This window comes from Pyricularia oryzae, chromosome 7, assembly GCF_000002495.2.
Source record: "Pyricularia oryzae 70-15 chromosome 7, whole genome shotgun sequence".
Lineage (NCBI taxonomy): Eukaryota > Fungi > Ascomycota > Sordariomycetes > Magnaporthales > Pyriculariaceae > Pyricularia > Pyricularia oryzae.
The window spans coordinates 1,663,484-1,688,838 of NC_017854.1; the positions used below are offsets into that span (position 1 = coordinate 1,663,484).

The following is a 25,355-nucleotide window of genomic DNA, read 5'->3' on the forward strand; positions in this document are numbered from 1 at the left end:
CCGCCGCGAGGAAATTGATCCATGCCCAGTGTCGAACGCTGCCGGAGAACGCGGTCGCAAGTTGTCTTAGGCCAATGGTTGGTGGTAAATCGGGTGATTAACTCAGCCAAAGACGAAGCTGTGCCGCTGCTGAAGAAAGGAGTTGGATATGTATTATAATCCATGGCAACAGACGCCTGCTGCCCAAGAGCTGCTATGTGGGGTATGGCAATTGGATATCAACCTCCCATGCCAGTAATATATGCGAGAGTCGCGTTTCATAAAGAAAACAGGAAAAAGTCATCAATCCCAAGACCGTGGCAAAGGGGGAAAGATGGAATGGGTACAGTTCCAGATGTCTTCTTGGCGCACTTAGACCCCCTCGGTCGACTCTAATCCTGACGTAGGACCCTGTTGAAAAAGCATTACATATATGATGACAATTATAACATGCAACTAGGGCAGGACAAAAACTTCCGGGCAGACTGGGCCTGGGCATGGGTATCTCGGTATGAATGATGAAGATTGAACTTTTTGCCTTCACCGCTGCTTGCTGTCATTGTAACACTTGCCAATTTGCAGCTGCATATGGCTGATGGCTTCTAGAAAGCGCGCGATTCGACAGAATTGTCTCATATTATTTTTCAGCTTTGTGTCACAGCTGAAAGTTGATGGTGGGTGTGCAGCTTCGGCGATATTTCAGCTATGCCGCCAGGCCCTTGCTTCAGCGTGCCCTATGGTGTCGGCTCCGTGGTATTACCGCCTGTGGCGGTGTCTTGGTCACTTGAATCCTTGCCGAGCATCATATTGGACATCCAGTCCTCAATCTCATTTTCGCCCCCCGGATCTGGGTCGCCTTCCCCGGTGTGAATCTTCCTCCTTGCTAGGACGCGCAGATCATCCATACCCGATATGTCAAAGGCCCAGCTCAGGCCGCCCGTCATCATTATGGCAAAACTAAAGACGTTCAATGTTGCCAAGCCCAGGGCCTGGACGGCTAACGGACCCCCTTCGGCTTCTGGGTCGATGACTTTTGTCGTGTTCCCCTTTGCATCGACGCGTGGTTCCGGTTTGATGTATTTGCTGGGGGAAAAGAACTTGGGTGCCGCAGCCACCTGCTTGCGAAGAACGGCGCGGCGCGTGATGCCGACGGTGCAGGCGAGGAAGCCCGCACCGGCGAAGAAGAGGCCGAGCTGTCTGAAGGATCGCGGGCCAAACCAGGTGTCGAGGGACTGGCGGCATTCTTGCAAAAGCCTTTGTTCCTTTTCTCTGATCTGCTTTAGCTGCTGCAGCTGTTGCTGCAGCTCTGGGTCTTGTAACGCGCGAGAAGTCAAGTTCGCTTCTGCCGGCTCGGATGGGAAACGCCACTGGAAGCCCATGGTCGATGGTCGTGGTCGATTAGGATTGATGCATCGAAACAAGAGACAGACTTGCGGAGGTATAAGAAAGGCGCGGCCGTGATGGCGGGAGTTGTATTTTGACGACGGTGGAGCTCGATGAGCTCTAGTTCTAGCTAAACTGGGTACCTCCGCATGCTGAGCTCCGACTCAGTGAAGCTCAAAACAGAAACAAAATTTGGGTCTATGCTTCAATGGAGGTCAGGATCCATCAGATAAAGTGGGCTATGAATTTAGAGCCTGGGTGAGCTTGTAGCACACTGTGATTGGATGAAAACCCACAGACCCCACTCCTGGATTTACAGTATCTAGGTAGTAGGTAGGTAGCTACCTAGGTACCTACCTATGTATTACTTATTCCCCTTAACCAATTTCTATTTTGGTCCAAGAGGTAATTACCCAGGTACCTCCCGTCCCTATCTACCTAGAAACCTTTCACCTAATGCTAAGAAGAACCGTTGAATTTACCCCTTCTTGCGCTCCTTTCCATGTCAATTATCACCCTTTTAGGCGTTGCTTCCATCGAAACCATAGCCCTTTTTCACCATCTTGCGGTCGAGTCGACAAAATCTTGCAAGAGCGGCAGCGCTGGATCGGGCCGGTACCACTGTCTGTTTTTCACGTCTCCGTCATGCCTCCACCTGTCCAGTTTCTGCAAAATGATGAAGCTTGATCTTGGGCCACCACTGTCCAGCACTGTCTTGCGCACCTCCAGGATGTATTTGTAGGTCAGACTCCCGTCAAAGATGAAAGCTTCAGAAAAATCTTCGACCTCCTTGTCAAATATGATCTGTTGCTGTTCGATCCACTGTTGCGAGAGCTTGGTTAGCACTTTCCACCAAAGATGTCCGAGAGCTATACAGTAATCGAAGGGAGGGGGGAAACTAACCTCAAGTTGGTCATCTGGCCAAGTCATCCTGCAGACTATCAACAAGATTTGCCCACAGTACTGCATATGGGCGGCTCGTGCAAGCCGTCGGTCGTTCCTCTTCAGTTCTGGCCTGTAGAGACCCCTGTACTCTTGCCCGTCTGCAGTTTCGGCCCATATGCGAATGGGGTAACTGACGTAGGCTAGAATCTGTTGGAGATGCCTGGCCGAAGGGTACTGAGTTGGGTTTGCAATGAGGGCTTGGTAGAGCTCGACCATGGTCCACAACGACAGCGATATCAAATCGGCTGTTCTGATGCAAGTCTCGGCACATATGCCGTTCAGCTTTTTGACCGTCTTCCAGTGCGACTTTGTATTCGGAGGAACACTGAATCGTGTCCTTGGCTTTGGTGGCGGTACCTCCTCGTGCTGCCTTGTAAGAGGTAAGAGATGAGCCTCGAGCTCTGCCTCGATCTGCAGCCTACTCTCGTCCGTGACACAGAATCTGGATAGTGCTTCCAGGGCCGCGCTATTGCTGAGCTTTCGCCTAATGACCTCTTCATGGACTCCGAAGAGGAGTTGCCATGTAAACCGTTCCATGCAGAGTATTTCTGTCATCAAACTCATCTTGCTGTAGAGAAAAGACCTGTCCCGGTGTTTCACACTAGGTATGGGACATAGAGTAGGTGAATGGATGAGCTGAGTGGAGTTGAGAATATTAGGTCGTATATTGCAATGGTTAATTGAAGATCCGAGATAAGTTGCGCCGCTCAGTACTGTGCAGGGGGAAAAAAATGGCCTAGACCATAACTAATTCATAATTACGGGACAATTCAGATGTCCGCATCTAAATGTCCGCCAAAAGCAAGTTGAAAATCACAACTGCTCAGTGTGAGGCTGCCTGGCATACTTCCCCACAATGGAGATGGCCTAATATGGCGTGCAATGCGAATCTGGACATGGATTCGGCAACCCTGAGCTTTCTTCTCTGGCAATCGACCTTGCCAAAGTATACTTGGCGGAGTATATTAGCACAACCAGCGACGAATTACAGTGATGCTTCAGCACCCCATACATCCAATTCCCACCGCTCGAGACTCCATTTTCACAACGATTTCCACCACAATCGATCATTTCGATCTACAAAAACACACCTTTTCGGCTACGCAAGCCACACTTAACTCCGAGACAACAAAATCCTGGCGAATTAAAACGCCAAAGAACAAACGTCGGAGAATAATCCGAACCCCCGCTGAGATGAAATCCCCGGGCAACGAATAGGATTCCAAAAAAAAAGAGAAAAAAAAAAGCATTTTCTCATCTATCATCATACAACCCACCATGCCAAAGGACCGGAAGCAGGCCGGTGCCAAACCCGCGGCCCGGGGGCAGTCTCAGGCACATGCAGCAGCAGCAACGTCACAGTCATTATCGTCGCAACAAAGACAACAACAAGAGGCCCAACAGCCACCAGCATGGCCCATCTTCAAGCCCACACTGCCCGTATCAGATCTGTCCCTCGACACCATAGTGCCGGGTAAAGTTGTTGTCATGCACAACTTCTTCCCGCGTTCACTGTGCAGGGACTACGTAGCCTTCCTCAAGACCCTGCCCCTCGTCACGACTCCCGCCCGTCCCAAGAAGGGAGAGGCGGTCAGGCAGAACGACAGGTTCCAGGTCAACGACCCCGACTTTGCCGCTAGGCTCTGGCTGCAGACGGGATTGAAGGAGGCGTTGACCGGTAGGCCTGGTGATGATTATGATGATGATGATGACGATACAGCTGACGGGCGCCTCGGTCTCTGGTCAGTGTTTTTGTTTCAGTTACAGCAGCCACCCCATCGTCAAAAGGACCTCTGCCAAGTACTACACGGGGATCATGTCTTCCTATCTACTATAGGAGGCGGCTCTGTGCTGCTATAACTCCATAAACCAAGCTGACTGTAAACCAATCCCGTGCGCTTCTAGGGGCGGTGATGTAGTTGGACTATCTCCAAACATCCGTGTATATCGCTATACCAAAGGTCAACATTTTGCACCGCACTGTATGTTAATGGCTATCTTTCTCCCTTTTCTCCATCTTTTGTCACATGCTTCCCTCCCTTATGCATGACTACCCAAAGAGTGCTAAAGAAACCGAGGCTTGGGGCTGGAAGGCTGGAAAGGCTGAAAACATTCCACCCCTCCCTTCATCTTACATTCCATCACACACAGAACCCACCCGACTCTGCGCATCCCTTGCCTCCACATGTCTTGGAACAGGGGAGAGAATACTGACAAATACCAAAAAAAACCGAACCATCGGTATCTAAACGCAGACGACGATTCCAACACGTTGACCCTGGACCCTCCCCCCACCAGACCGCAAGATGCCGGGACCAACAGTAGCACCATCAGCAAGCCACCATCTGTTGCCGTCAGAACTACCTGGACCCTGCTCCTCTATCTGACAGGGACGGCAGGAGGCGATGATCAGTGCAGTGGCGGTGAGACCGTCTTCTACCCCAACGACCGCGTCAGCAGAAAGGAGGAGATTGCTGTGGCGCCCCAAACAGGCCTCCTTCTCCTTCATAAACACGGCAACGACTGCATGTTGGTAAGTTTCACTCCTGACGACCTCGGCGACGCCACAATTCTTTTCGCCTACTTCTCACGTCTGACCCGTGGATGGCATACAGCACGAGGGAAGAGAAGTGACTAGTGGAGAGAAATGGGTCATCAGAAGCGATTTATGTGTCACAAAATAATGAGGTTTGATGCAAAGTGCAAGCCTATCTTCATTGGCTATTTCGTATATTATTTACATGACAGTGTCGATAGGATCCTCGTCGTATTATCCTTCCTTTTCTGCAGCTCAAGCCGCCATATCCCCATTTTCGCTCCTCCTAGTAATTAGGCGAGAATCTCGATCCATCCATTATCTTATTTTCCACCTATCTTACAGCACCCCTGATTACGTTTTCTTGATCCCATGCACCTTCACCGACCCATTGTGAAGCTTGAATTTGAATATTGGTACTGGGCAGGGTCCTTCAGCTAGTTGGGACCCCGCCAGGCAATCTAGGCGAAGGGGAGCTTACCCTCAAAGTAGTGGTACAGCATAGCACAGAAATGTACCGGTCTGAGTGTCTCTGCGACTTAGTCGTCCGAGAACATCTCAAGCAGACGGCCTATAGCTGTCTCGGCCTTGGCTGTCGGCAATTTCTGCTCGAGTTCAATCAGGTCTCCGATCTCATTGGTCGATTCTATTTCTAACCTCATTACCCGCGGCGTGGTCGAGGTAGCCAGAGATGATGCTGCCGTCTGCTTCCCACTTGCCGAGCATATAGACGTCATGATTCTCTCCTGCAAAATCTCGGGAGTGAAGGCAATGCCAGACAGTAGGTCATAGTTTTCATTTTTCGGCTACATAACATGGCGAGCCAGTATTAGTAACGAAAGCGAAAAGTCGACCGTAGATTGAGTAGCCACGGGTTTACTCAGTACTAGATCTAGATTTAGCACGCACCTTGTATGTAGTTGATTCAGCTGCGTCCAATGTAACCAAGCTGCTTTGGGGTTCTTGGTGCGTCAGCTCTTCATCCCTATGCTCGGGCTTTTCCGTATCAGGTTGCAGATCAAGATCGTAATCATAGTTCTCGCCACCCTCTCCGGCACGAAAGAGACTGTTCAAAACCACGCCACGGTGGATCACATGTCCATCACGCGTGCGTGCGTACTCGATATTACGAATTTCTTGGTAGCTGAGATCGTTCAACCGAATCGGAAGCTGAAGATGATCCAAGTCTATGGTCATGGACCCTGCATCCAGCTTGGAAGGAGTCAAGCAGGGAAGGTTAGATTTACCAGTGACCAGCTGAACCAGGATCTGGTCAAAGATCCATGGAAACGTGATCAAGGGCATCGACTTGGGGTTTGCTTTCACTCCGCGAGTCTTGCACTCATGCAGTGCAATCTTGATTTCCTCGTCAGTGACCTTGTACATGGCGACAACAAAAGGTCCAAAGGCTTCTATGTCTCGCGGCTTGATGCCTGTTCGCCCGGAAACAGTCTCAAGGGCGGCAATGCATTTCTCCCGAAACACCGTCTTGAGGGTAGCTGATTGTTGTCCCACAATTTCCCCGAGTTTGTACTGACTTCCCACCCGACGGCTTGAGAGGACGAACGCCGAAAAGACCTCAAATTCAGTGGCAATTTCGTGCTGTCCCATAATACGCATAATTGACTGGTCATACAGGGTTTTGAGCTTTCTTGCCTCTCTGAGCAGCTTAGGGCCCAGGTCCCCATGCTGACTGAGTTCCCCGTACAGGCTGAGAATTTTGACGTCGAAAGGCATTTCGTAGGCGGGATGGAAATTAACTGGTTTGACCTGGTCGTAAAGTTTCCCTAGAATCTTTCTTGAGTGGTATCGACCTCGCGCCTTTTCCATGAAGTGTGGGAATTCATTTGGCATCAATCTGGGCCTGATGGCCGCCGGCACTCCCGTTTTGGGATAATCAACCGCCAACGAGTGCAAATAGGCCAATTCAAGACACTTCTCGTCTTTTGCGCCATATTTGTCTGCCTGCGCCAGGTGAGCATGAGCAATCCTTGGAAGTGAAAAGTTCTTCATGTATGTCACAAAAAACTGGCAAAGATCATCTGCCGTAACTTCCCGGTCAAGCTCTCGGGCAGGAGGGGGATGATAGCTTGCCGGCTTATAATTGCGCTGCGAAGGTAAAGGGAGAAGCCGCTCATCCCACAAGACGAAGAAATCGTCACCATCCAAGTCTCCTCCAGAGCACATGCCAGGAATGTCTCTATCTCCTGTTTGGGCAAAAACAACGACGTCCCTGATGTGTCGCAATTGAGGGACATCAATTGCCTGGACCACGCGGATGTCTCCAGGGTGTAAAGACGGGTTGCGGCCAACAAGGCAAAGTCCGGTTATGACTTTATAGTCACGGCTAGGGCCATCAGGGACCTGAAGGAATATCTCAGGCAGCTTCATATTGCCATTGAGGCGGGGCCTCTGGTTGGGACTGGCGGGAATATGGGTGAAGTGGCCATGTAAGGTCTTGGTTTCGTCGACACAGCCAAGAACGAATGCACCCTTCTCAACGACGAGTCTTGCCTTTTCCTTGAGAGTCTTAACTGACCAAGTCCTCCATAGGCGCAGCATGGTGCAGACAAAAGGCTCATGCGACTCCATAAAGCCAGCCTTCACAAGCCGGGCCAATGTGTTGGTCATTTGATTTTCGTCAACGTACTGTGTCAGGAGCGTCATAGCTGCTGTCGCATCTTCCATCGCCCTGTTGTATTTTGCCAGCTGCTCTGCCAACATACTTTCAAACACCTCATTTTTGACTCCCAGGGAAGTCAAGACGGAGATTGTTTGTCGGTTGAGAGACGCCACAGAGAAGTGAGAACAGCGAATGACCTCAAGGCGACTATGGTCCGTCTCAAACTTGAGCTGAGAAGGACGTATGTGAATCTCTTGGCCTTTCACGTCTTCCCAGACCACTAGAACACCCTTACAGCCGCCCATACGGAACTGGAACGCCGAAGGGATATAGTCCAGCTTCAGATTCTCGGAAATGACAACAGCCCACAAGCTAGAGATTTTGCCAACGCCGTCTGTGAAGCAGTAGCCGTTCTTCTCGATGTCTGGTATTGTCTTGATCCAGGGCATTGCCACCCTGTCAATGCTCCTTGTGGTCGAGAAACACTGCCCCAGACGTGCCGCATACTTGCCAACGTTACGAATGTGACTGAACCTGCCCATCCAAGCGCGGATGCTATCGCAAGTAACGTCGCCGGCATCGCAAAAGAAGTAGGTCGAATTCTCCCGCATCTGTGATGATCCGAATGCTAGAAACTTGTAGTGTCGGTCGCCAATGTGAATGCCATTCTTCAGGACGCGGTACACTCGACTGAAGATCTCATCATCAGCGCCCAAGTCATTGGGGGCATGAAGGCGGCCTGTTGGGAGTTCATCCGTGAACTGAACACGGAGGAAACGATCCTTGTGTTCATTGTAGTGTCTAAGAACCCTGTTTGTGGTTTCAACCATCGGGCTACTCAAATACATCGTCGACGGAGTGACAGTAACCTTTCGTGTCATGGTGCAATACTGCGGAAGCTCTTCCGGCGTGATATCAGGCCAGTAGGTGCTTGCGCCTTCATCCTTGAAAAGCTGCATCGGATTGTAGAGCTTGACGTTTCTATCAACCACATACTCGAGCATAATTCTGGCCTTGGTAGGCCTCATTTCGGAAAGTTTCTCAAGAAACTCGAGGGTAATGTTGGGCTCGGCCAGCATACGGTGAGAGATGCATGCTTCAAGTTGATACCTAACCTCCCAGGTCAGCTGAACCTTGGTGGAAGAAAAGAGCATTTCGAGTCCATAATTATCGCTTTCAGGGCTTGGTGGCTTCTCCAGATGGTCCCAGATGACTGTGGGATGATCATCAGGGCTTGCGAAGTCGAAGTCCGAAGTTTCCTGGGTACTAATTCCATAATCGCTTAGATAGCGCTCCATGGCGCTCCACTGCTGAGTGAGAAGCTCGATCCGGTAAGTAGTCCAACGACCAAGGTCCATGAACTGGGTATGCTCTTCGTTGAGGCCAAGCGGCATATCTTCGGCCACTTGAGGCTCATCGCGGAAGTGAACCTGTCTCTGCCAATCCATGACAGAAGTCCATGTCAGACTCTCGTCGTTATGCGTGATGCGTTTGTTGTCAATCTCACGAAAGAACTGGGGAGGGCATTCGAGTGGTATGAGCAAAAAGCAGCTATCTTCGTTGATGTTGACTCGAAGTAGTTTGGTGATGTTCCGGAATTGGACGTCGACTTTGTAGCGAAAGTGGCGGTAAGAGTCCTTGGAGGGATCTCGCGTGTCTAGTAGCGCTAATGTAAAGAACAGATTGATTCTTCGCTTTGTGAACTTGATCTCGAGTTTCAAGTCGTCAGGATTTCGCAACGGCTTGATAGTTCCCATTACCAACATGCAGGTCTTGTCAGTCATTAAGCCAACGGAGAGGCTCGATGCTCGAATGGATTTCTCGGATGGAACCGGATTGTTGAGGGGACTGTAGATTTCATTATGAAATCTAAACCCACGAGGATCAATCTCCACGCGGCAGACGACCATAGCTTGCACATCGCGGCGGATTTGCAGTCTTCCATGCCACAGGTCAGTGGCTGGCGGTATAATGCGGACCCTGGCCATGGACCCATTCCTGCCCTCGAAGATGTCGATGGTGAGGACGTCAACCTGGGCGTCAAAAGCACGCCATATTTCCCAAGTGGTAATGTTCATGGGAAGCCCAAACAGTTGGAGGTCCATGGAAGTATAGTCCTTCCACCGATCCACTGGAATACAGATGTGGGAGATTGCTGAGCGTTGAAAGGGCCTTGCACCACGCCCGGTTGGACTGAGACCACCGGACCTCTGTGGTGGTGGTGGTGCTGGTGGGGGGTCCATCCTGACATTCTATGACGCCTTAAGTGTCTAAACGGGCAGAGAGCAGGTGATTAGGTGCCTTAATCTTGGAGGCAGAAACTATAGCTCAAAATCAGGCCAAGAAAAGTGAGTTCCAAGAACTTGGAAGTCTAATAGCCAAGGTATTGGATGACAAAAAGAAGTGAAGAGACAGGTGCATTACGTACCTTCTGTTCTATGCCAGCAAAGAAACTGATGCGTCCAGCAAATCAGAGTGCACCTAACGATTTGATGCTTGTGAAACAGAGTCACAAGAGGCCCGTCCGCTAAGATTTAGTGCCCAGGATAAGAAGAATTGCCGTTTTTTGTTTTCTTTTCTTTTTTTGTTTGCAGTCGTGATGGATCATGTAAGTCAGGGTAGGAAGCTGATGTGAAGCTGAGAATGAAAGCACTCAAAAGACCAATTCTGGTCGAAATATTAGGTCAGAAACGTGATGAAAGAGATAGACAAAGATCAAAACTTGGTGTGAAATGAGGAAGGCTCCTTTTGCAGGTGAGCCAGCCAGTTTTGTACTTGTTGCAAGACCAGAAGCATGCCCTGTTGTAGTTGCCTGTGTCGAGCAAACAAGGAAGGAAGGAAAGAAGGAAAGAAGGCGAGGGGCGAGCTCGACAGAACCAAACCTGTCTGGCCGGGGGCTGTTGTTTGTTTGTTGTCTGTTGTTTGTAAGATAACGGCAATCTTGTATGCTGGAAGATAATTCTGAAAGATCAAGCAGCCTCTCGTGGATTTCGCTGGATCCGGTTGAGGATTGAGTCAAAATGGAAATATATGCTCGGTAGAGTGTGAAGTAATTCAAGAAATCATGTCCACTTGACGAGAAGCGGTATTTTGATAAGAAACAACTGCTCGAAGTATATGAAGGGCTGAGCAGATCCAAAACCAAAAAGTCAGCGACCTTTCAAGACTGAGACTTGTCACCGTCGTGTCTATCGAATATTTTGCCGGGATTCCTGTGGGTGGTTGTGAGAATTGTTTAGTTCTGCCTTCTTGACACAGAACAGCCAACAAAGGGTAGCCTAGGGAAGGCTCTGGAACTCACATAATCCAATGGGGATCCAATGCGGCCTTGATGGCTTTCTGTAAGTCCCAAGGGGGTTAGAGTCAGTTCCGGAGCAGCAGCACCAAGAGAATGACGTTTGTCCACCAAAAGAACCGGGGAGGGGCACAATCAAAGAGCAAGTAAACGTACCATAACTCCAACGGTCCCTGCGCCCAACTCCACCAGAAGAGATTCCTTCTTTCCCCAGCCAATGCCGTGTTCACCTATAACATCGCCAGTCAGTTAAACTTTCCATCCAATGGCTATTTATATTGAGATCAAAGAAGCATGTTGACTTACCTGTGCAAGTGCCCTCCATTTCTAGAGCCCGGTTAACCATGTTCTTGACGCACCCCTCTACCTTTGCCCTCTCGACCGGATCCCCGCGGTTGTACATAATGCTCTCATGAAAGTTACCGTCGCCAATGTGGCCCAAGATGCTTGCAAACAGGCCTAGGTCGTCCATCTCACGCTTGCTGACCTCGATCAGGTCCGCCAACCGGGAGAAGGGCACGGCGACGTCGGTGCTAAAGACCTCCTGGCCCTCCTTGCGTAGCGCCAGCATGGACCACAGCGACTCCTTGCGCGCCGACCACAGCAGCTTCTGCTCGCGCTCGTCCTTGGCGAACTCAAAGTTGCTGCCCTTGTTGGCCTTTGCGATCTGCTGCACCTTGCCTATATTCTCCTTGACGCCCGCCTTGGTCCCCGAGAACTTGAAGAAGAGCGTCGGCGTCTCCTGCCACTTGCGAGGCGCCGTCGCCCCGCTCAGGTTTACCACCCGCATCTGCACCTCGTCCATGATCTCCATGGCCGCTACTGGAACTCCGGCTTGCATCACACCGGCTGCCGCCGCCGCAGCGTCACGGATCGAGGGGAAGGTGACTACGGCTACCGAAAGCTCTTCTGGAATGACTGCAAGCTTGAGAGTGGCTGTTGGGCAGTCTGGATTAGCATATAAATTGCATAGATGCAAATTCCGCCGAGAATAAACAAGGACCCGACAAACAATACCTTCAGTTACAAGACCCAGTGTGCCCTCGGACCCAACAAACAACCCGTTGAGGTTATACCCGGCAGACGACTTTCTCGGCCTTCTCCTCGTCTTGATGACCGAACCATCAGCCAGAACAACCGTCAGGTTGACGACCCAGTCTCTCATGGTGCCATACCTGACGGCGTTGGTCCCCGAGCAGTTGGTACCCACCATCCCACCTATCTTTGCACTTGGGCCCGGGTCGATGGGGAAGAACAACCCCGTGTCCATCTTGAGCAGCTGGGCGTTCAGGTCCTGCCACCCTATACTCGGCTGCACCGTGACGTCCATGTCGTCCTTGCTGAACCGCACGATCTTATCCATAAAGGCAAAGTCGACACTGACGCCGCCAAACGGCGCCGAGAAGTTACCCTCAAGCGACGTGCCCCCAGAATACGGAACCAGCGGTATGCGCTGCTTGTTGCATATCCGGGCGATGACGGCAACCTGCTCAGTGTTGTGCGGGTATGCCACGGCCACGGGGAGGGTGGTCGGGTTGACAGTTGACCACTCCGAGTACCCGTGCGCATGGAGGTCATCTGGGTCCGTGGAGATGATGTCGTGGTCACCCAGATCACGCCGTATCTCCTCGATTGCCTGCATCCTTTGTCAGTCCGAGCGGAGAACCCCCTGGGATCGTCCTCGTTGATCATCCCCAGCAAAACATACCTTGTTCATATCTGCCAGGCTTGCATACTTGGGCGTCGGTAGCCTACTGTCGTGTATTATGGGAGTATCTTCACGGACAGTACCGCCGGCTCCGAGTGATACGGCAGCGCCATATCCGACCAGACCAGCCGCCAAAGCTACGGCAACCACGGCCGAGACTCCTATTGATCCCGAAGAGCTCTGCCTAGTCGACGAAGCAGCGCTGGATGAGGCGTAGCGCCGGGGGCGAAACAAGGTGATTCCTTTGCTGTGGCTTCCTGTTGCCACCCTCCGGACCGACTGCCTCGACGCCCTAGCCAGGAAGTTGCCAGACATATTGGCAAGCAGAATACACGCAGATCAAGCAAGCTAGATACTGCCAACAAAAACAACAGTAGGCAAGCAGCACAGACAACCGCCCCAGAAACAAGATTGCCCCCTCAGCTGTCAGTTTTCAGAACGCTAATAAATTTGAATAACTAGATGTACAGTAGAAAGTGTTTTTAGAATCAACACAAAGCTGACAAGAGGGGCGTGTTAAACCCGGAGCCGACAACCCTAGGATCCATGTCTGTCGTCAATACCCCAAAAGCTCGCGCCATCCAACAATGGGGTAAAGTGTGGGGGACACAGTAGGGGTCGGCCGAAAACTGTATGGGCCTGGGGACATGACAAGCTCGGCATTTCTTCCCGACAGCTCTGTGCTTCCAGTGCTTGCATCCCAGATATGTGCCAGATTGAGCTAGTCTCGTACGTGGTCGGACATCCCGGACGCCCATTGACTACAGTGGCTTGATGTGTCAACTCGTCGAGGCTTCAGTTCGCTCTCGCCGTGATCTGGGACTTCACTGTGGACAGAAACCATGGAAGGGATCTACATAGAAACCCACATACCAAGGTACCCTAGGTAATTATGAGGGGGGCAAATGCAAGGTAAGCAACCCTCGTCGGAGAAGATTCCGATGACCGGCGTGTTCTAGTGCCTGTTCCTGATAAATTATAAACTGGCATTTGACGTGACGAGGAGTTGTTTGGCTTACTTCCTCTGTACGAAATAGTTTATCCGAACGCCGTCTAAGCGTACGTATAGTTCATTCAGTACGGTAAGTCCATTTCTCTGGGCTGGGTTCTGTGTAGTAACTGCACAGTTGGAGCGACTAGACTAGACTAGGTCTAGACTAAACCAAGGACAAAAGTTGCTGAAAACCGTTATACCGCCGCATAAACCTACCATCTAATTCTAGACTACCCAATACATGAATGCAGCTTACCCTGAAGCAAGAAGAGCCCTAACCGACTGTCATTCTCGGGTAAAGGCGGATTTGTAAATTTTGTCGAGTTCATGGTGTGACATACTTACTGCTTGCTTCTGGAGCCAATCTACATGCCGATAGATAGGAACATTGATTGTTGTTTTAGGTAAAGGCGCCTCAGCTGAAGCGGTCGAGCTATTTTAACCTGCGCAGTAGCTTGCTTCGCTTAAACCACTCATAGCAAGAGTTCGCACTGATTGCAACAAGCCACGCACATGACAGCAACACTAGATGGGGATCCGGATGGTTCTTCATTAAACTGGACATTTCATCATCCTCGTCTCTCCTCACTGGAAGAGGGGAAAATCAGTGAACAAGTCTCTCGACTTAGAAGCTAGCATATCATGCCCTATGGAAAAACAAAGCGCCATCCTGGACTCCGTGACCGTAATGTAAACCCATGACCTTCTTTTTTGATATCACCCAAGCCAAATGCAGAAACCAATCCGAGTGCAATCGCGACCAGTTTAGTGGCCGGCGATGGTCTGGGCACGCCTGCGGTCACGCTCCTCAGCGATGGTGAGCTTGACACCCTTGCCCTTGGGCAGGGAGATCCAGGGCTTCTCAGTGCCGATGACGAAAACGTTGCTCTCACGAGTGGTGAAAGTGTTGTCAATGGCATCCTTCAAGTGCACAATGTTGAAGCCACCATCGTGGCGCTCACGGTGGGTGATAACACCAACACGACCCATGTTGTTACCAGCGGTAACCATGGCGAGGGCGCCAGTGTCGAACTTGATGAAGTCGGTGATCTTGCCAGTGTCAAGGTTGATCTTGACAGTGTCGTTGACCTTGATCAGAGGGTCGGGGTAGCGGATGCTGTTATTTACGAATAGGGCACATGTTAGTATCAACCAGAGCTTTCAGAATACATACCAGCCGTTCCGTCCCCAAAAGTCCCACTTCCAGCCCAAGACTTCATATCGAAAAAGATCTGAGGGCTCGGGCCGTCCGAGAGGACCCTGGGGATCGACCAAAGCTTGGTCCAACGGCTGATAGATGGAAGAACTCACGTTCTGGCATCATGCGTAACCAAGAATGGGATCCCGCCGCGGCCGAGCTGAACACGCTTGACCTTGCCGAGCTTGTACTCGGCCTCCTCGGCCTGGATGCGGTGGACGGTGAAGCGTCCCTTGGTGTCGTAGACGAGACGGAAGTTCTCGCCAGTCTTCTCGATCGAAACAACGTCCATGAAGCCGGCGGGGTAAGTCGAGTCGGTGCGGACCTTGCCGTCAACCTTGACCAGGCGCTGCATCAGGATGGCCTTGGTCTCGCGGCCATTGAGGGCGTACTTGAGGCGGTTGCGGATGAAGACGATGAGCGGCAGGCACTCGCGCTGCTTGTGAGGACCGGGCGAGGGCTTGGGGGCGTAGGTGCCGCTGAGCTTGTCCAACAGCCAGTGCGAAGGCGCGGCAAGGCGCTTCTGGTGCTTCTTACTGTGATGGTCAAACGCATGTTAGCATTTTAGTCCCAGGTTGTCGGTCGGCAATGCAGTAATAGCAAGCTGGTTATTTAGAATGACCACAGAGCTTTACTGCATCGGTCACAACATATAACTTACGGTCCTCTGCCCATTTTGACTGCTGTTTGACGATGTCGGTTAGTTGATGAGTGGCGGAGGAGAAGTCGTCGTTGGGAGTTCGGTCAGAACACAAGGGCGGGAAACTTTTGATATTGGTGTACGAACTTTCGCTGGAGCCCTAGCTAAGCCCCGCCGTGCACAGACCGTGTGCAAATCACGTGCATGGCGTGTGAGATCTCCATTCTGCATCCACGTGACCTTGGCAACTATAGGCTGAAGACATTCAGGAACAGCCCCCAAGTACTCATCAAAGTGGCGCAAAATTTTCGCTGGCTATTGTGAAGGATATCACGTGATAAATGGGGTACCTACCTACTGAGACCTACCAACTATTACATAGGTGGTAGGTAAATAATTACCTTATATACTCGTTGAGGGTCAGGGTTGAGGAACGGAAATAGCACCTACATAATAATACCTAGACTCTAGTTCTAGAACTAATAGTCTAGTATCAGTTACGAACTTACAGGGAGAGTGACATTGCGGAGCAAAATAATGAACATATGCACAAGGCTTATCAGACACACTCGACTATTTGACTCGGGCTTTTTGTTCAAAAAGGCAAAACTCGCTCAATTGCAACAAGTGACCGGCGTGGTCTGTGAGATCGCTCTCGTATCTAGTTTAAACCTTGGTCTTGCGACCTTGCCCTGTTCTCAGTATCCGTGTGTCCAACCCCGACTCCGAGGGGAATTTTTCACAAAAGACAGTACACCCTTTCAGTTTCTGTACCTGTAACGACAGGATTTGTCCTTTTCTAGAAGTTCCGTTTCCCAGCTGAAAAGAAAAGCACATTCAGACTTGCCTTTGCGGCCTCCAATCTAGAATCCCGAAAAAGACAGAATATAAGGAAATATAAAGCAGACACAAAAACAAAACAGCAAACTCGATAAAAGGTATTAAGAAATAGGGAATAGAGCAACAAGGCCGATGGAACCGGCCGGCGAAACCTGTCCGCCTGTAGATCAGCGTCATAAGAACAATACTGAGGATGGTAACACCCATGTTGAGTGACTGGAAACATTCCAGAAACCGTGCTTCGAAAAGCATTTGCTGTGGCTTGGAAAAGCAACTTGAGCCTGGTGGCATAAATAAATGCATGATGCAATAGAACATTGTCATAACCAGAACGGTCATGCAGTTACCACTTCGTTGGGGAATTGCTTGCGTCCACACAAAGTTCTCCCCATGGAACGCGAATGGCCGGGTTGAGAAACCAATGAGGAACAAGGATCATTTCTGCGTGTCGTCTAGAAGCAACCTCGAAATGTCCATTTCCCCGGAGTTCCCAGGGAGTGACGATCCTGGTTGGTCGTGGTGGCCCGTTGTGCTCGTCTCGGACGTGTCGTGTGCATAGTGCTGCAACGACCACTTTGGGAGGTTTTCCTTTGAACCTGTACGGTTCAGTTGAGCTTCTAGAGATGACCCTCCTGATTTGTTCACCGAGGTGAGCGAATTCTCAATGGTAGTGTTCACCGTGGGCTCCATGAGGTTGTTACGATGACTGTTGTTTGGCTCCTTGATGATCTGAAACGCTCCCTTCTCTATCTTGGCGTAGATATCTGGATACTTGTTGCGCACGCGGTCCCTTAGATCGGTTGGCTGACGGCTTGACAAATTAAAGGCCTCATCCCTCTGTATCTTGGTCCAAGCTGGCCCGTAACGGTGGATTCCTTCCAATATTTCCTTGTCGTCTTGTTCGGTGAAGGGTCTTCGCTCGCGTCGGTGTGACTTTTTGAATGGGCCGCTGATTCCAAGCTCAGCAAGATCCTCAAGCTTTTTTCGGTGAGCTCGACTCTTACGGGGTTTCTGGGATGCATCTCCGGATGCTTTTGGCTGGGGCTGGGATGACGAAGAGACAGGCGACGTGCTCGTGCTGGCTGCCGTGGCGTTTGCAGGGCTCATGTTCAGGGCATCGTGTTCCGGCTGAGAATCATTCCCAATGAGGATATTCTCAAGCATCAGAGTCCTCTTGGTTCTCGCTTGGGTATCTGTTAAATAAGTAGGCGAAGTGGTAGCTGCCTGAGAAGCCCTTCCCTTGCCTGCACCGGCGCCGGGGTTAATCTGACCCCTCAATTCATCGGGGCAGCAGGTGCGGAAGCGGTCCTTGAGATCACCGGCAGTCCTGTCGTTGAACTGAAAATCAGGGTCCTCCAATATACTGGTCCACTTCCCGACCCCATGCCGACTAACTCCAATCAGCAGATGATTCGTCTCCTCCTCTGTCCACTTCCTTCTGGGCTTGGTCCTGCGTCTGGTCTTGACAGCTGGTTGTGCTGTCTTGTCTTCAGTCGGCGTGACCGGTGCATGCCTGTCCTCTGGAATATGACCCAGGTCTTTGAGCGGTCTCAAGCTCAGCGAGTGGTCGCCATTTCTGAATTCGACCGAGGAAATCGGGGGAAATACAGCCGCGTTAGGTGGTGGTTCGTGAAGGCCATTGATTATAGGTGGCATGACCTGCTGTGCCGACTTCTGTTTCTTCAGAGGCTGTGGAAGTTGCACAAAATCCTCCTTGCCGGCCAAAGCCCGATGCCGCTTCTTGGTTGTGGCATCGTCATGAATACCTAGCTCGGGCGGCAGGTCGTCGAGTATTTTGCGAAGGGAGTGAGATGAAGACTCTACAGGGCTGGAATCTCCTAGGAGGGCGCGTATTGACTGGTTGGCTGTTTGTGGAATTCGAGCGGGCCCATCAAAGACGTAGGTGGGGTTTGGGAGTCTGGTCGGAGGACCGGATCGATGAGGCGCATCGTCGAGACTTTCGAAAGTCGAGAAAGGTGGGATCTGCTGGGACGAGGGCGTATCCTCAGATGACTCAACCAAAGACAGGGGCGGGATGTGTTGCGCCGAAGCATTATCGTCGAGGGAATTTAACGTCGAGAACGGAGGTATGTGGTGTAGTGGCGGTCCGGCCGGAAGCTTCACGGCAAATTGCTCATCACGCTGTTCGATTTCTAGGCTGAGCGAGGGGAGCGACACGTGCACAGCTGAGCCCTTGGGGATCGGGAACGACTGTAGAGGCGGAAGTTCGTTTGGATCATGATTGCTCTTACTGTCGTTCAGCAAGTGCATTAGCCGTGGCTCGATGGTGGCCATCCTGAGGAACCAGGCCGAGCGCAAGCATTGGAGATGCGAGGAAGACGACGACTAATAAGAAAGCGGAGCATAGAACGAAGGCGGAAGTAACGAGAGGACGCAAGAGAGGGGGTGAGTGAGAGAGGGATAGAGAGAGAAGCAGGGAGGGTGGGCAGAAAAAAATGATAGGTAAGGTATTTACGAAAGATAGAGAAGTAAAGGACCACAAAAGTGTTGCTGTGTATGGCAACTAAAACATGCAAAGGCCGCGAGGGGAACGATAGGAAAGGTGAGGATGGGGAGGAGCCATCACGAGAATAAGTTATCACCCCTGGAAGGTAGGCTATAACCATGTGCCGTCGACGAAGGTGGGCACGCACACCAATTTAAACCCCCGTCCAAGCTTAGTCGTCACGAGCGTTGACACATGATGGGCCGGCTTGCCGATAAAAAGATACCGCTGCGATGCGAGGAAACCCCGCTCTTTAGGTACTACTTCATATGGGGCACGCCTGTGAGCTACCTGACAGTGGGCCCTGCACCGGTTCTCGAGGAGTACCGTCTACCAGAAAGGTCTCACAAAAAGGCCCACGAGCGCCTCCCAGTTTCACTCGTCCGCTCAAGGCAGCTATATTACTTTTTGTCTTTCTTGCTTATGCAGGAATGAAAAGCCGGTCAATTCCGCACGATTGGGCTCTGAACAAGGATCTGAGAAGGAAAACAAAAATCCCTTGCAACCCGGCAATGTTAGGCTGCTCGAGGTTGATCAGCTTAAGCAAGGACGAGAGCTTGTCATAATGTTTTAGGCTTGGCTTGCTCCGAAAATCTGCAGCCCGATGATGTGATGCAGCAGAGCGCATCATTGTAAGGTCCCGCTTGGCGCCTAATACCGTGACAGCAACAGCGCCCGTCAGAGTGGATCTAGCGCTCCTACACCTTACTTACGTACTGGCTTCACTCATAATTACTCTACACCTTGATTGACTGGGATGAAGTTGGTTGGTAGCCGGTACAACCAACCATCGCTACCAACCATCAATACATCGTTCACTCAACACCATCCATCCATCCATTTCACAGCTCAATCACGTTTTATCCAAAGCGACACAATTGACTACGGAAAGCATAAACTGACCTTATTTTTACCCTCTGATCGTTGCCGATTTTTTTTGTCACATTTGCCCCAATATTTCAATTGTTGACAAAAACTTTCTTGTACAACCACACCTCAGTCGTGAGGCTTCTTCAACAATGGCTTGTGCGTGGCTTCATCCATTCCCACGGTTTGTCTTTACCGTCTTCGAGCCTATATCACTGTGAGAATCCCAGCCCCATTCTGTTCTCTTACAGCCCAACTGTGGCCAGGCTTATGCAAGTTGGCCGTTTCTTTCACAATGACTGGATGATCTGGACAACCGCTGATACGAACACCAAAACCAGGCTCGCGGGAGCCATTCCTGCCATAGCCCAACCAGCTTGGTTCATACAGGAGCAGATTACACAGCATGTTCCCGTGCCAGTTGTCCCATCCTCAGAAGGTGCTCTACTGGTAACTCGGCAGCTTGGCAATGCCTTTGGGCTTCTGGCTATGTGCGGCGTTGGTGTACTGTACACCACCAACGAGCCCAAGGTCGTGAGAAACTACCTTGTCGCGTTGTGGATAGCAGATATTGGTCATATTGCCTTGACGTATTTTGCCCTACGCCACGACAGGTTCATGGCTTTCGGGTCGTGGAACGCAATGACATGGGGCAATGTTTTTGTCACGGTTGGACAACCCCCTCTCTATCTCGAGAACCTGGCCCTCGTACTAATTTTATCACGTTGTCTAGGCCATGTTGTGCCTGACTAGAACGGCCTATCTATTAGGCCTGTTTGGGCCCGATAGGCCGGTGCCTGCTGTATCCAGGCCAAAGAAGACACGTTGAAGTGGATAAAGGTTATGGTTGCCATCTGTCTCCAGAGTCAATACGACTTGTATTACAAGTGTGGGATTATGAGCTGTTGTTGCTCTCAGTGAGAAATCAATAGCACCCATATTAGTTGCCTACCTATTCAACCACGCGTTTCCGGAATCCTTCGCGTCTCCGATAAGACAGTACGTCCCAACCTGCCCTTGTGGATTGCACGGGTATCGATGTGTGGCTACACGAAGCTACCGTACGTGGGTTCACCCGGAGATTGTAAGTACTCGAGTGCAGAACAGCCTCAGATCCTTACAACCTTAGCTAGCTATATCCCAAGCAGCCCGTACATTGATATCTCGCAGACCTACCACAAAAGACATACGGCTTGACACACCTAGAGGCAGCCAATACTGGAATGAATCAGACGGAGGCGACGGGTACGAGATCCGGTGGCCTAGATATTGGTAATCGCGCAGTGTCATATCTGTCCTACTAACTGAAAAAAAGTCTGGTCACCGTCTTAGTTCCAGATTAACATGACAAGAGTAAAGAAGAACAAAGAAAAGAAAAAAGCACCATCATTTACACTGACATTTCTAAATCTGTGGAACCTGACGAAACATCCTCCATGGTGTCGGTGTCTTCGGCTTAGGCGAAGCGACCAGGGCCATCTGTACGGAATCGGTTCTGATTGGAGACTATCAGAGTGACTTGCATGAAGGGGGCCGCTTCATCCTCGCCCAAATTCCTTGTGCCCGTCCAGCTGCTGCTGCAGCCCTGAGCGGCACATTCAGCAGCTAATTAGGTCTTCCCCAAAACTGTCGCAATGGAGTTGGGTTTCAGTCCAGAACTTCGCCAAAATGTCGCACGAATTCTAAGTCGTTCGGTGCTAACCTTGCACACTACCGCTTGCCGAACTCCAGTCAGTAACATATGCAGCGATACATACCAACTACCTAGTCTGAATAAGCATTTTTTTCAGCCGGTTCCAAATCTACAGTATACCTGCATTTGTACTCGTTTTTTTTTTCCTTTCGCCTCGGCTCGAGTTGGGCATCAATCCGTCTGACCAGGGAGGGGCTCCGCACCAGAGAACACACATGCAGCCCCAAACTATTCAGTAGCAGCAACAGTAGCATAGCAGCCCAGCCAGCCAGCGAGGGGGAAACATAATCTCCTGCAAGACATCGCACCAAAAATAAATAAACAATGGACCGTGACGCATCATCGCGCCAGTTGTTTGAGACCCTCAGGGCGCGCCTCGGTAGCCTGTCAGAAGCCCTGTTCGATAAAGCGCCATGCACACGGCGGAGCGCTTCCCGCCCCGCTACAAACAGCTTCCGTGGCTCCGGCCCTGATCTCCTGATTCTCTGCCGGGGCCTCAGCGCCGTGGATACGGTCCTTCGGCGGTTTGAGCAGAAATGGTATCGCTTGACCGTCGAGGATCGCCTGGCCATCTGGAACGAGTGGGACATCAGACTCGAGCGGCTGCACGGGGATGTCAGGGACCCATGCGGGCTGTGTTTCGTTGCGCCGGGATTCGGCGCCCCGGCAGCCGCCACGTCGTACGACTGCGCCGTGTGTAGCCATAAGGTGACGTCCTTTACGGAGGAGATGGAGCGGTATGCTAGGCGCCTCGATGATAATCTCGAATATCTTGCAGCAGTGTCAAGTTCACCACCCCCAGTCGCCCATCCCACATCAGAACCTTCTCCAGCTCCTGAGCCGCCTGCCACACCGGTACCACCGCCGGTGCCGGATGACACTGCCAAGGACGACAGGATCAGGGAGCTCGAGACAAAATGTCAAGATTACAGTGAAATTCTGGAGCAAACCCAAGATGTTTTGCAAGCGGTCAATGCAGAAAAGACTGCCCAGGAAGAGACAGCAAAGGCCTTGCTGGAGGATCTGGCTACTCTGCGCAAGGCGAGAGAAGAATCCGAGGCTCTAAGCAAATTACTCGGGAATGATCTTCAGGAGGCCATGAATGGTATTGAAAAGTATGCCGAGGATCTAGATGATTTGATGCGCTGGCGTAAGTTTGTCTTGATGCTCGCTTTAAGTCTTTTTTTCCTATCAACAATATTTCTCCTCCTTTTCTATCTTTTTCGTGGGATGGATTCGCCCAGGCGACGTTTTGAACTCAGTGCTGTTCCTGAACGGCCTCGTATCCAAGGTATCGTATGTACGCTAACAATGCAGCACCGCAGAGACGGCGCAGGTTGCATATGCACAGCTGCATCGCTTATTACACAAGCAACTGGACCGCATTATTGCTTCCACCAACGAAACAACAGCAGACATCGAGCAGCGCCGCAAGGAGCTTGATGTAAAGTCACTCAGACTGCGCCACAAACAATCCGTTGCCCTGATGCGGCTTGGTCGTCACCAAGAAGCCGAGGTAATGTGTGCAGAGGTATGGGACAGGAGAGAACTCCTCAGGGTAGAGACTTCAAAGACAGTTGTCCGTGCACTGGTAAAGGACTATTGTGATATGCTTGTCCGCAACGGCAAGCATGACGAGGCAGAACGTGAGTACCGCCTCTTGTTGTTGAACGAACTGCACGGAACGACAGACCGCGAGGATGAGAAGGAGAGGTTCATCATCTACACGCGGCTGGGGGATATCAAGATGGAGCAGAAGAAATACATCGAGGCCGCGATGCAACACAAAGATGCCCTCGAGAAGATCATGCAGCTGCAGCCGCTTGACGTCGATCAGGCTGCCGAAAGCGTGGTCAAATGCCTAGTCGCGCAGAGAATGCAGGAGGAAGCCGTTGTCAATCTGGACAGCACGATTGGCAAATATCTGGAGACAATATGGGTCAGTCGGCCTGAAAATTTTGAAAAGCCAAGCGTCCTCGCGTGCGGCCACGAACATGGTATTCGTCTTGTACAGGAAGGGAAGGACGAGAGTGCTATGGCGGTTCTGCTGGCTGTCTGGGAGCGCAGAAAAGCCCTGGTCGGCCATGAGGATCACCGTCCTGGCGCCATGGAAACAGCGCTGGCCTTGGTAGATCTCTCTGTAAAAACGGACAATCTCTCCCGCCTCGAGACGCTTTTCCACTGGATAACACAGAACCCGATCCCGGATCAAACAGAAGGGGACCGTCTTTGGTACCGCTATCGACTTGGCTGCGTTCAGGCCGTCCTGGCCAAGTACGCAGTGGCTGGCAACAACCTCCGCAAGGCCCTCACTCGACAACGAGAGTTGTTCGGCGCCGACGATCCGGACACGCTGCAGTACACCCAGCTCCTAGCTGAGGTCCTCAGAAGAGAACGACGAATAGAAGAAGCCATCACCCTAGTCCGTGACATCTGGGAAACTAGGCAACGCTACCTCAATGCTCGTGGCGGCGTCCTCCAGGCCATCCTGAGGATCGGGCATATATACGGCGACATCCTTGCCGAATCCAACGACCCCAAGACCCTGCTGGCGGCAGAGACGATTCTGCGAGACGTGTGGGAGATGGTCAGCACCAACCTCAGCACCATCCAGCTGTCCCTCCTCAGCCTCAACCAGCTCTCGGGTTTGATCTCCGCCGGCGATTGTTACGCCTTTGTCCTGATGAAGCGGAACAAGTTCGCCGCCGCAAAGGACGTCCTGGCCATCGTGCTGAACTGGAAGCGTTGGCCGTCGCTCAATTGCGACCCGGCCGCCGTCGAGCGCACCGCATACCTGCTCAACAAGGCCAACGGCCTAGAGCAGAAGGAGGCCGAGGCCAAAAAGGTCAAGTACCAGCCCTCCAACGTTACATATCATATCCTCCGGCTGAGGTATTTGTTGGATCGCTGGTATAATCCAGGTGCGGTTACTGGATATATTACAAACTCTTGAGAGAATGTGGATGCCGTCGACCGGAATCCGAGCCAACGAGCAGTCAGCCAGTATTTGCGAGGGTTATGTCATCATATCGGTAGGTTGCTTCATGCTTTTCAAGTCGTGCTCGTTGGATTCCATCCTGCTGTCCGGTTCTAGCCGCCAGCTCAAGCTTTGTATCATGAACCGTCATGCTTGTTACTGGGGTTGCTGATGTTGTTAGCTAACTCCCGCTACATTGTTCTAGAGCCAGTCAGGTTTTATACACCCCAGTGGGAGTCCAGTCAAATTCAACGGCACTGAAAGATCACCCCGCTCACTAAGCAACAGCTCGCTAGTTAGTCGGGTTCATTGGATGCGCAGATATGGTAGTTTGCGCCAACAGGACCCGCAGGTCCTCCTGGGCACCCATGGAAGAGGACACAGAGAGAGCCTGTAGCAGAATTCGGCTGGTGTGATACATGGCGGTAGGTCATAGGAGAACCATGGTATTCTAGGCGAGCCGTCAAAAGCAGGCGAGTGATTTGCTTGGTTAATTGGCTTTGATGATATGTTGTAAAATCGAGTATCTAGCCTCCAGTCTTCGAACTGAACGAGGTCGAAATAGAATATCAGGAATAATTTGTAAAAAAAAAAGTTTCAAGTGACAAGATACCTACTTTGTGGGAAACCTGGACGAAGTAAAATGGTCAAACCGAGGAAAAAAGTGGCATGCCAAGAGCAACGACATCAAATATGAGAGCAGTCTTGATGTCGTGGGAGGCTTCCACTAAGGTCCAAGTACAATCTGCCAAAGAGTAAAAAAAAAACATTTCTGGATTCAACACCTCTTCTAGGCTTCGTAGTCGGGGGGAATGGCGCAGTGGTTAAGCGCCATGGCTGTTACTTGAGTAACGTAGGTTCGAATCCTGCGCCCTCCACCTCCTCCCCGCTTACCCGTGGCAAGGATAACCCGGCTGGCTATCGACAACAACCACCCGCCTGTGCCGTCGAGCCCACACTTGTTGGGAACTTCGTCTCCATGGCTACAAACGACCGACAGCTCCGCTGTTTGGACACAGGCCCCTCTCGATGAAGAGCCGTCAACTGCCGTCAGACGAATCCTCCGTGCGCCTGAAGGCACGGGGTCGCGTCAGTGAACAAACCTGTAAGCAGGACCGGGCACGAACCCGGTCAGGCTCGATTCGCTTCTATGCCCTTGTTTTCCGCTGTG

At 51.3% G+C, this 25,355-nt stretch overlaps 8 protein-coding genes and 1 pseudogene across 9 annotated transcripts; 4 read left to right on the plus strand and 5 right to left on the minus strand.

The window, feature by feature from the left end:
• Window positions 1-713: 713 nt before the first annotated feature.
• On the minus strand, window positions 714-3,167 carry MGG_17977 (uncharacterized protein; the record flags this gene model as incomplete). Its single annotated transcript, XM_003720957.1, has 4 exons — window positions 2,266-3,167; window positions 2,018-2,184; window positions 1,659-1,684; window positions 714-1,525 (listed from the first exon to the last, which is right to left on the minus strand). Exons 1-4 carry the CDS (start codon window positions 2,869-2,871, stop codon window positions 714-716), a joined length of 1,611 nt encoding a protein of 536 aa, XP_003721005.1. The 5' UTR covers window positions 2,872-3,167.
• Window positions 3,168-3,173: 6 nt separating this feature from the next.
• MGG_02749 (uncharacterized protein) lies at window positions 3,174-5,209 on the plus strand. Its single transcript, XM_003720958.1, has 4 exons — window positions 3,174-4,049; window positions 4,213-4,289; window positions 4,563-4,840; window positions 4,923-5,209. The coding sequence occupies exons 1-4, from the start codon at window positions 3,586-3,588 to the stop codon at window positions 4,989-4,991; spliced, it is 888 nt and encodes a 295-aa protein (XP_003721006.1). The 5' UTR covers window positions 3,174-3,585; the 3' UTR covers window positions 4,992-5,209.
• Window positions 5,210-5,382: 173 nt separating this feature from the next.
• On the minus strand, window positions 5,383-9,709 carry MGG_02748 (RNA-dependent RNA polymerase 1; the record flags this gene model as incomplete). The annotated part of the gene is made up of 2 exons (XM_003720959.1): window positions 5,383-5,649; window positions 5,753-9,709. 2 exons carry the CDS (start codon window positions 9,707-9,709, stop codon window positions 5,383-5,385), a joined length of 4,224 nt encoding a protein of 1,407 aa, XP_003721007.1.
• Window positions 9,710-10,626: 917 nt separating this feature from the next.
• On the minus strand, window positions 10,627-12,784 carry MGG_12601 (D-lactate dehydrogenase; the record flags this gene model as incomplete). Its single annotated transcript, XM_003720960.1, has 6 exons — window positions 10,627-10,678; window positions 10,768-10,805; window positions 10,918-10,991; window positions 11,068-11,697; window positions 11,779-12,397; window positions 12,470-12,784. 6 exons carry the CDS (start codon window positions 12,782-12,784, stop codon window positions 10,627-10,629), a joined length of 1,728 nt encoding a protein of 575 aa, XP_003721008.1.
• A 1,444-nt stretch (window positions 12,785-14,228) lies between these two features.
• MGG_02747 (40S ribosomal protein S4-A) lies at window positions 14,229-15,336 on the minus strand (the record flags this gene model as incomplete). The annotated part of the gene is made up of 3 exons (XM_003720961.1): window positions 14,229-14,580; window positions 14,775-15,197; window positions 15,323-15,336. The coding sequence occupies 3 exons, from the start codon at window positions 15,334-15,336 to the stop codon at window positions 14,229-14,231; spliced, it is 789 nt and encodes a 262-aa protein (XP_003721009.1).
• Window positions 15,337-15,715: 379 nt separating this feature from the next.
• MGG_02746 (uncharacterized protein) lies at window positions 15,716-18,740 on the minus strand. Its single transcript, XM_003720962.1, has one exon. It carries the CDS (start codon window positions 18,434-18,436, stop codon window positions 16,577-16,579), a length of 1,860 nt encoding a protein of 619 aa, XP_003721010.1. The 5' UTR covers window positions 18,437-18,740; the 3' UTR covers window positions 15,716-16,576.
• Window positions 18,741-19,666: 926 nt separating this feature from the next.
• On the plus strand, window positions 19,667-20,343 carry MGG_02745 (uncharacterized protein; the record flags this gene model as incomplete). The annotated part of the gene is made up of 3 exons (XM_003720963.1): window positions 19,667-19,731; window positions 19,856-20,183; window positions 20,248-20,343. 3 exons carry the CDS (start codon window positions 19,667-19,669, stop codon window positions 20,341-20,343), a joined length of 489 nt encoding a protein of 162 aa, XP_003721011.1.
• A 1,188-nt stretch (window positions 20,344-21,531) lies between these two features.
• Window positions 21,532-24,160, plus strand: MGG_02744 (uncharacterized protein; the record flags this gene model as incomplete). The annotated part of the gene is made up of 2 exons (XM_003720964.1): window positions 21,532-22,357; window positions 22,533-24,160. 2 exons carry the CDS (start codon window positions 21,532-21,534, stop codon window positions 24,158-24,160), a joined length of 2,454 nt encoding a protein of 817 aa, XP_003721012.1.
• Window positions 24,161-24,990: 830 nt separating this feature from the next.
• Window positions 24,991-25,062, plus strand: MGG_20301 (annotated as a pseudogene). Its single transcript has one exon. The product of its transcript is annotated as a tRNA-OTHER (tRNA).
• The last annotated feature ends 293 nt before the right edge of the window (window positions 25,063-25,355 follow it).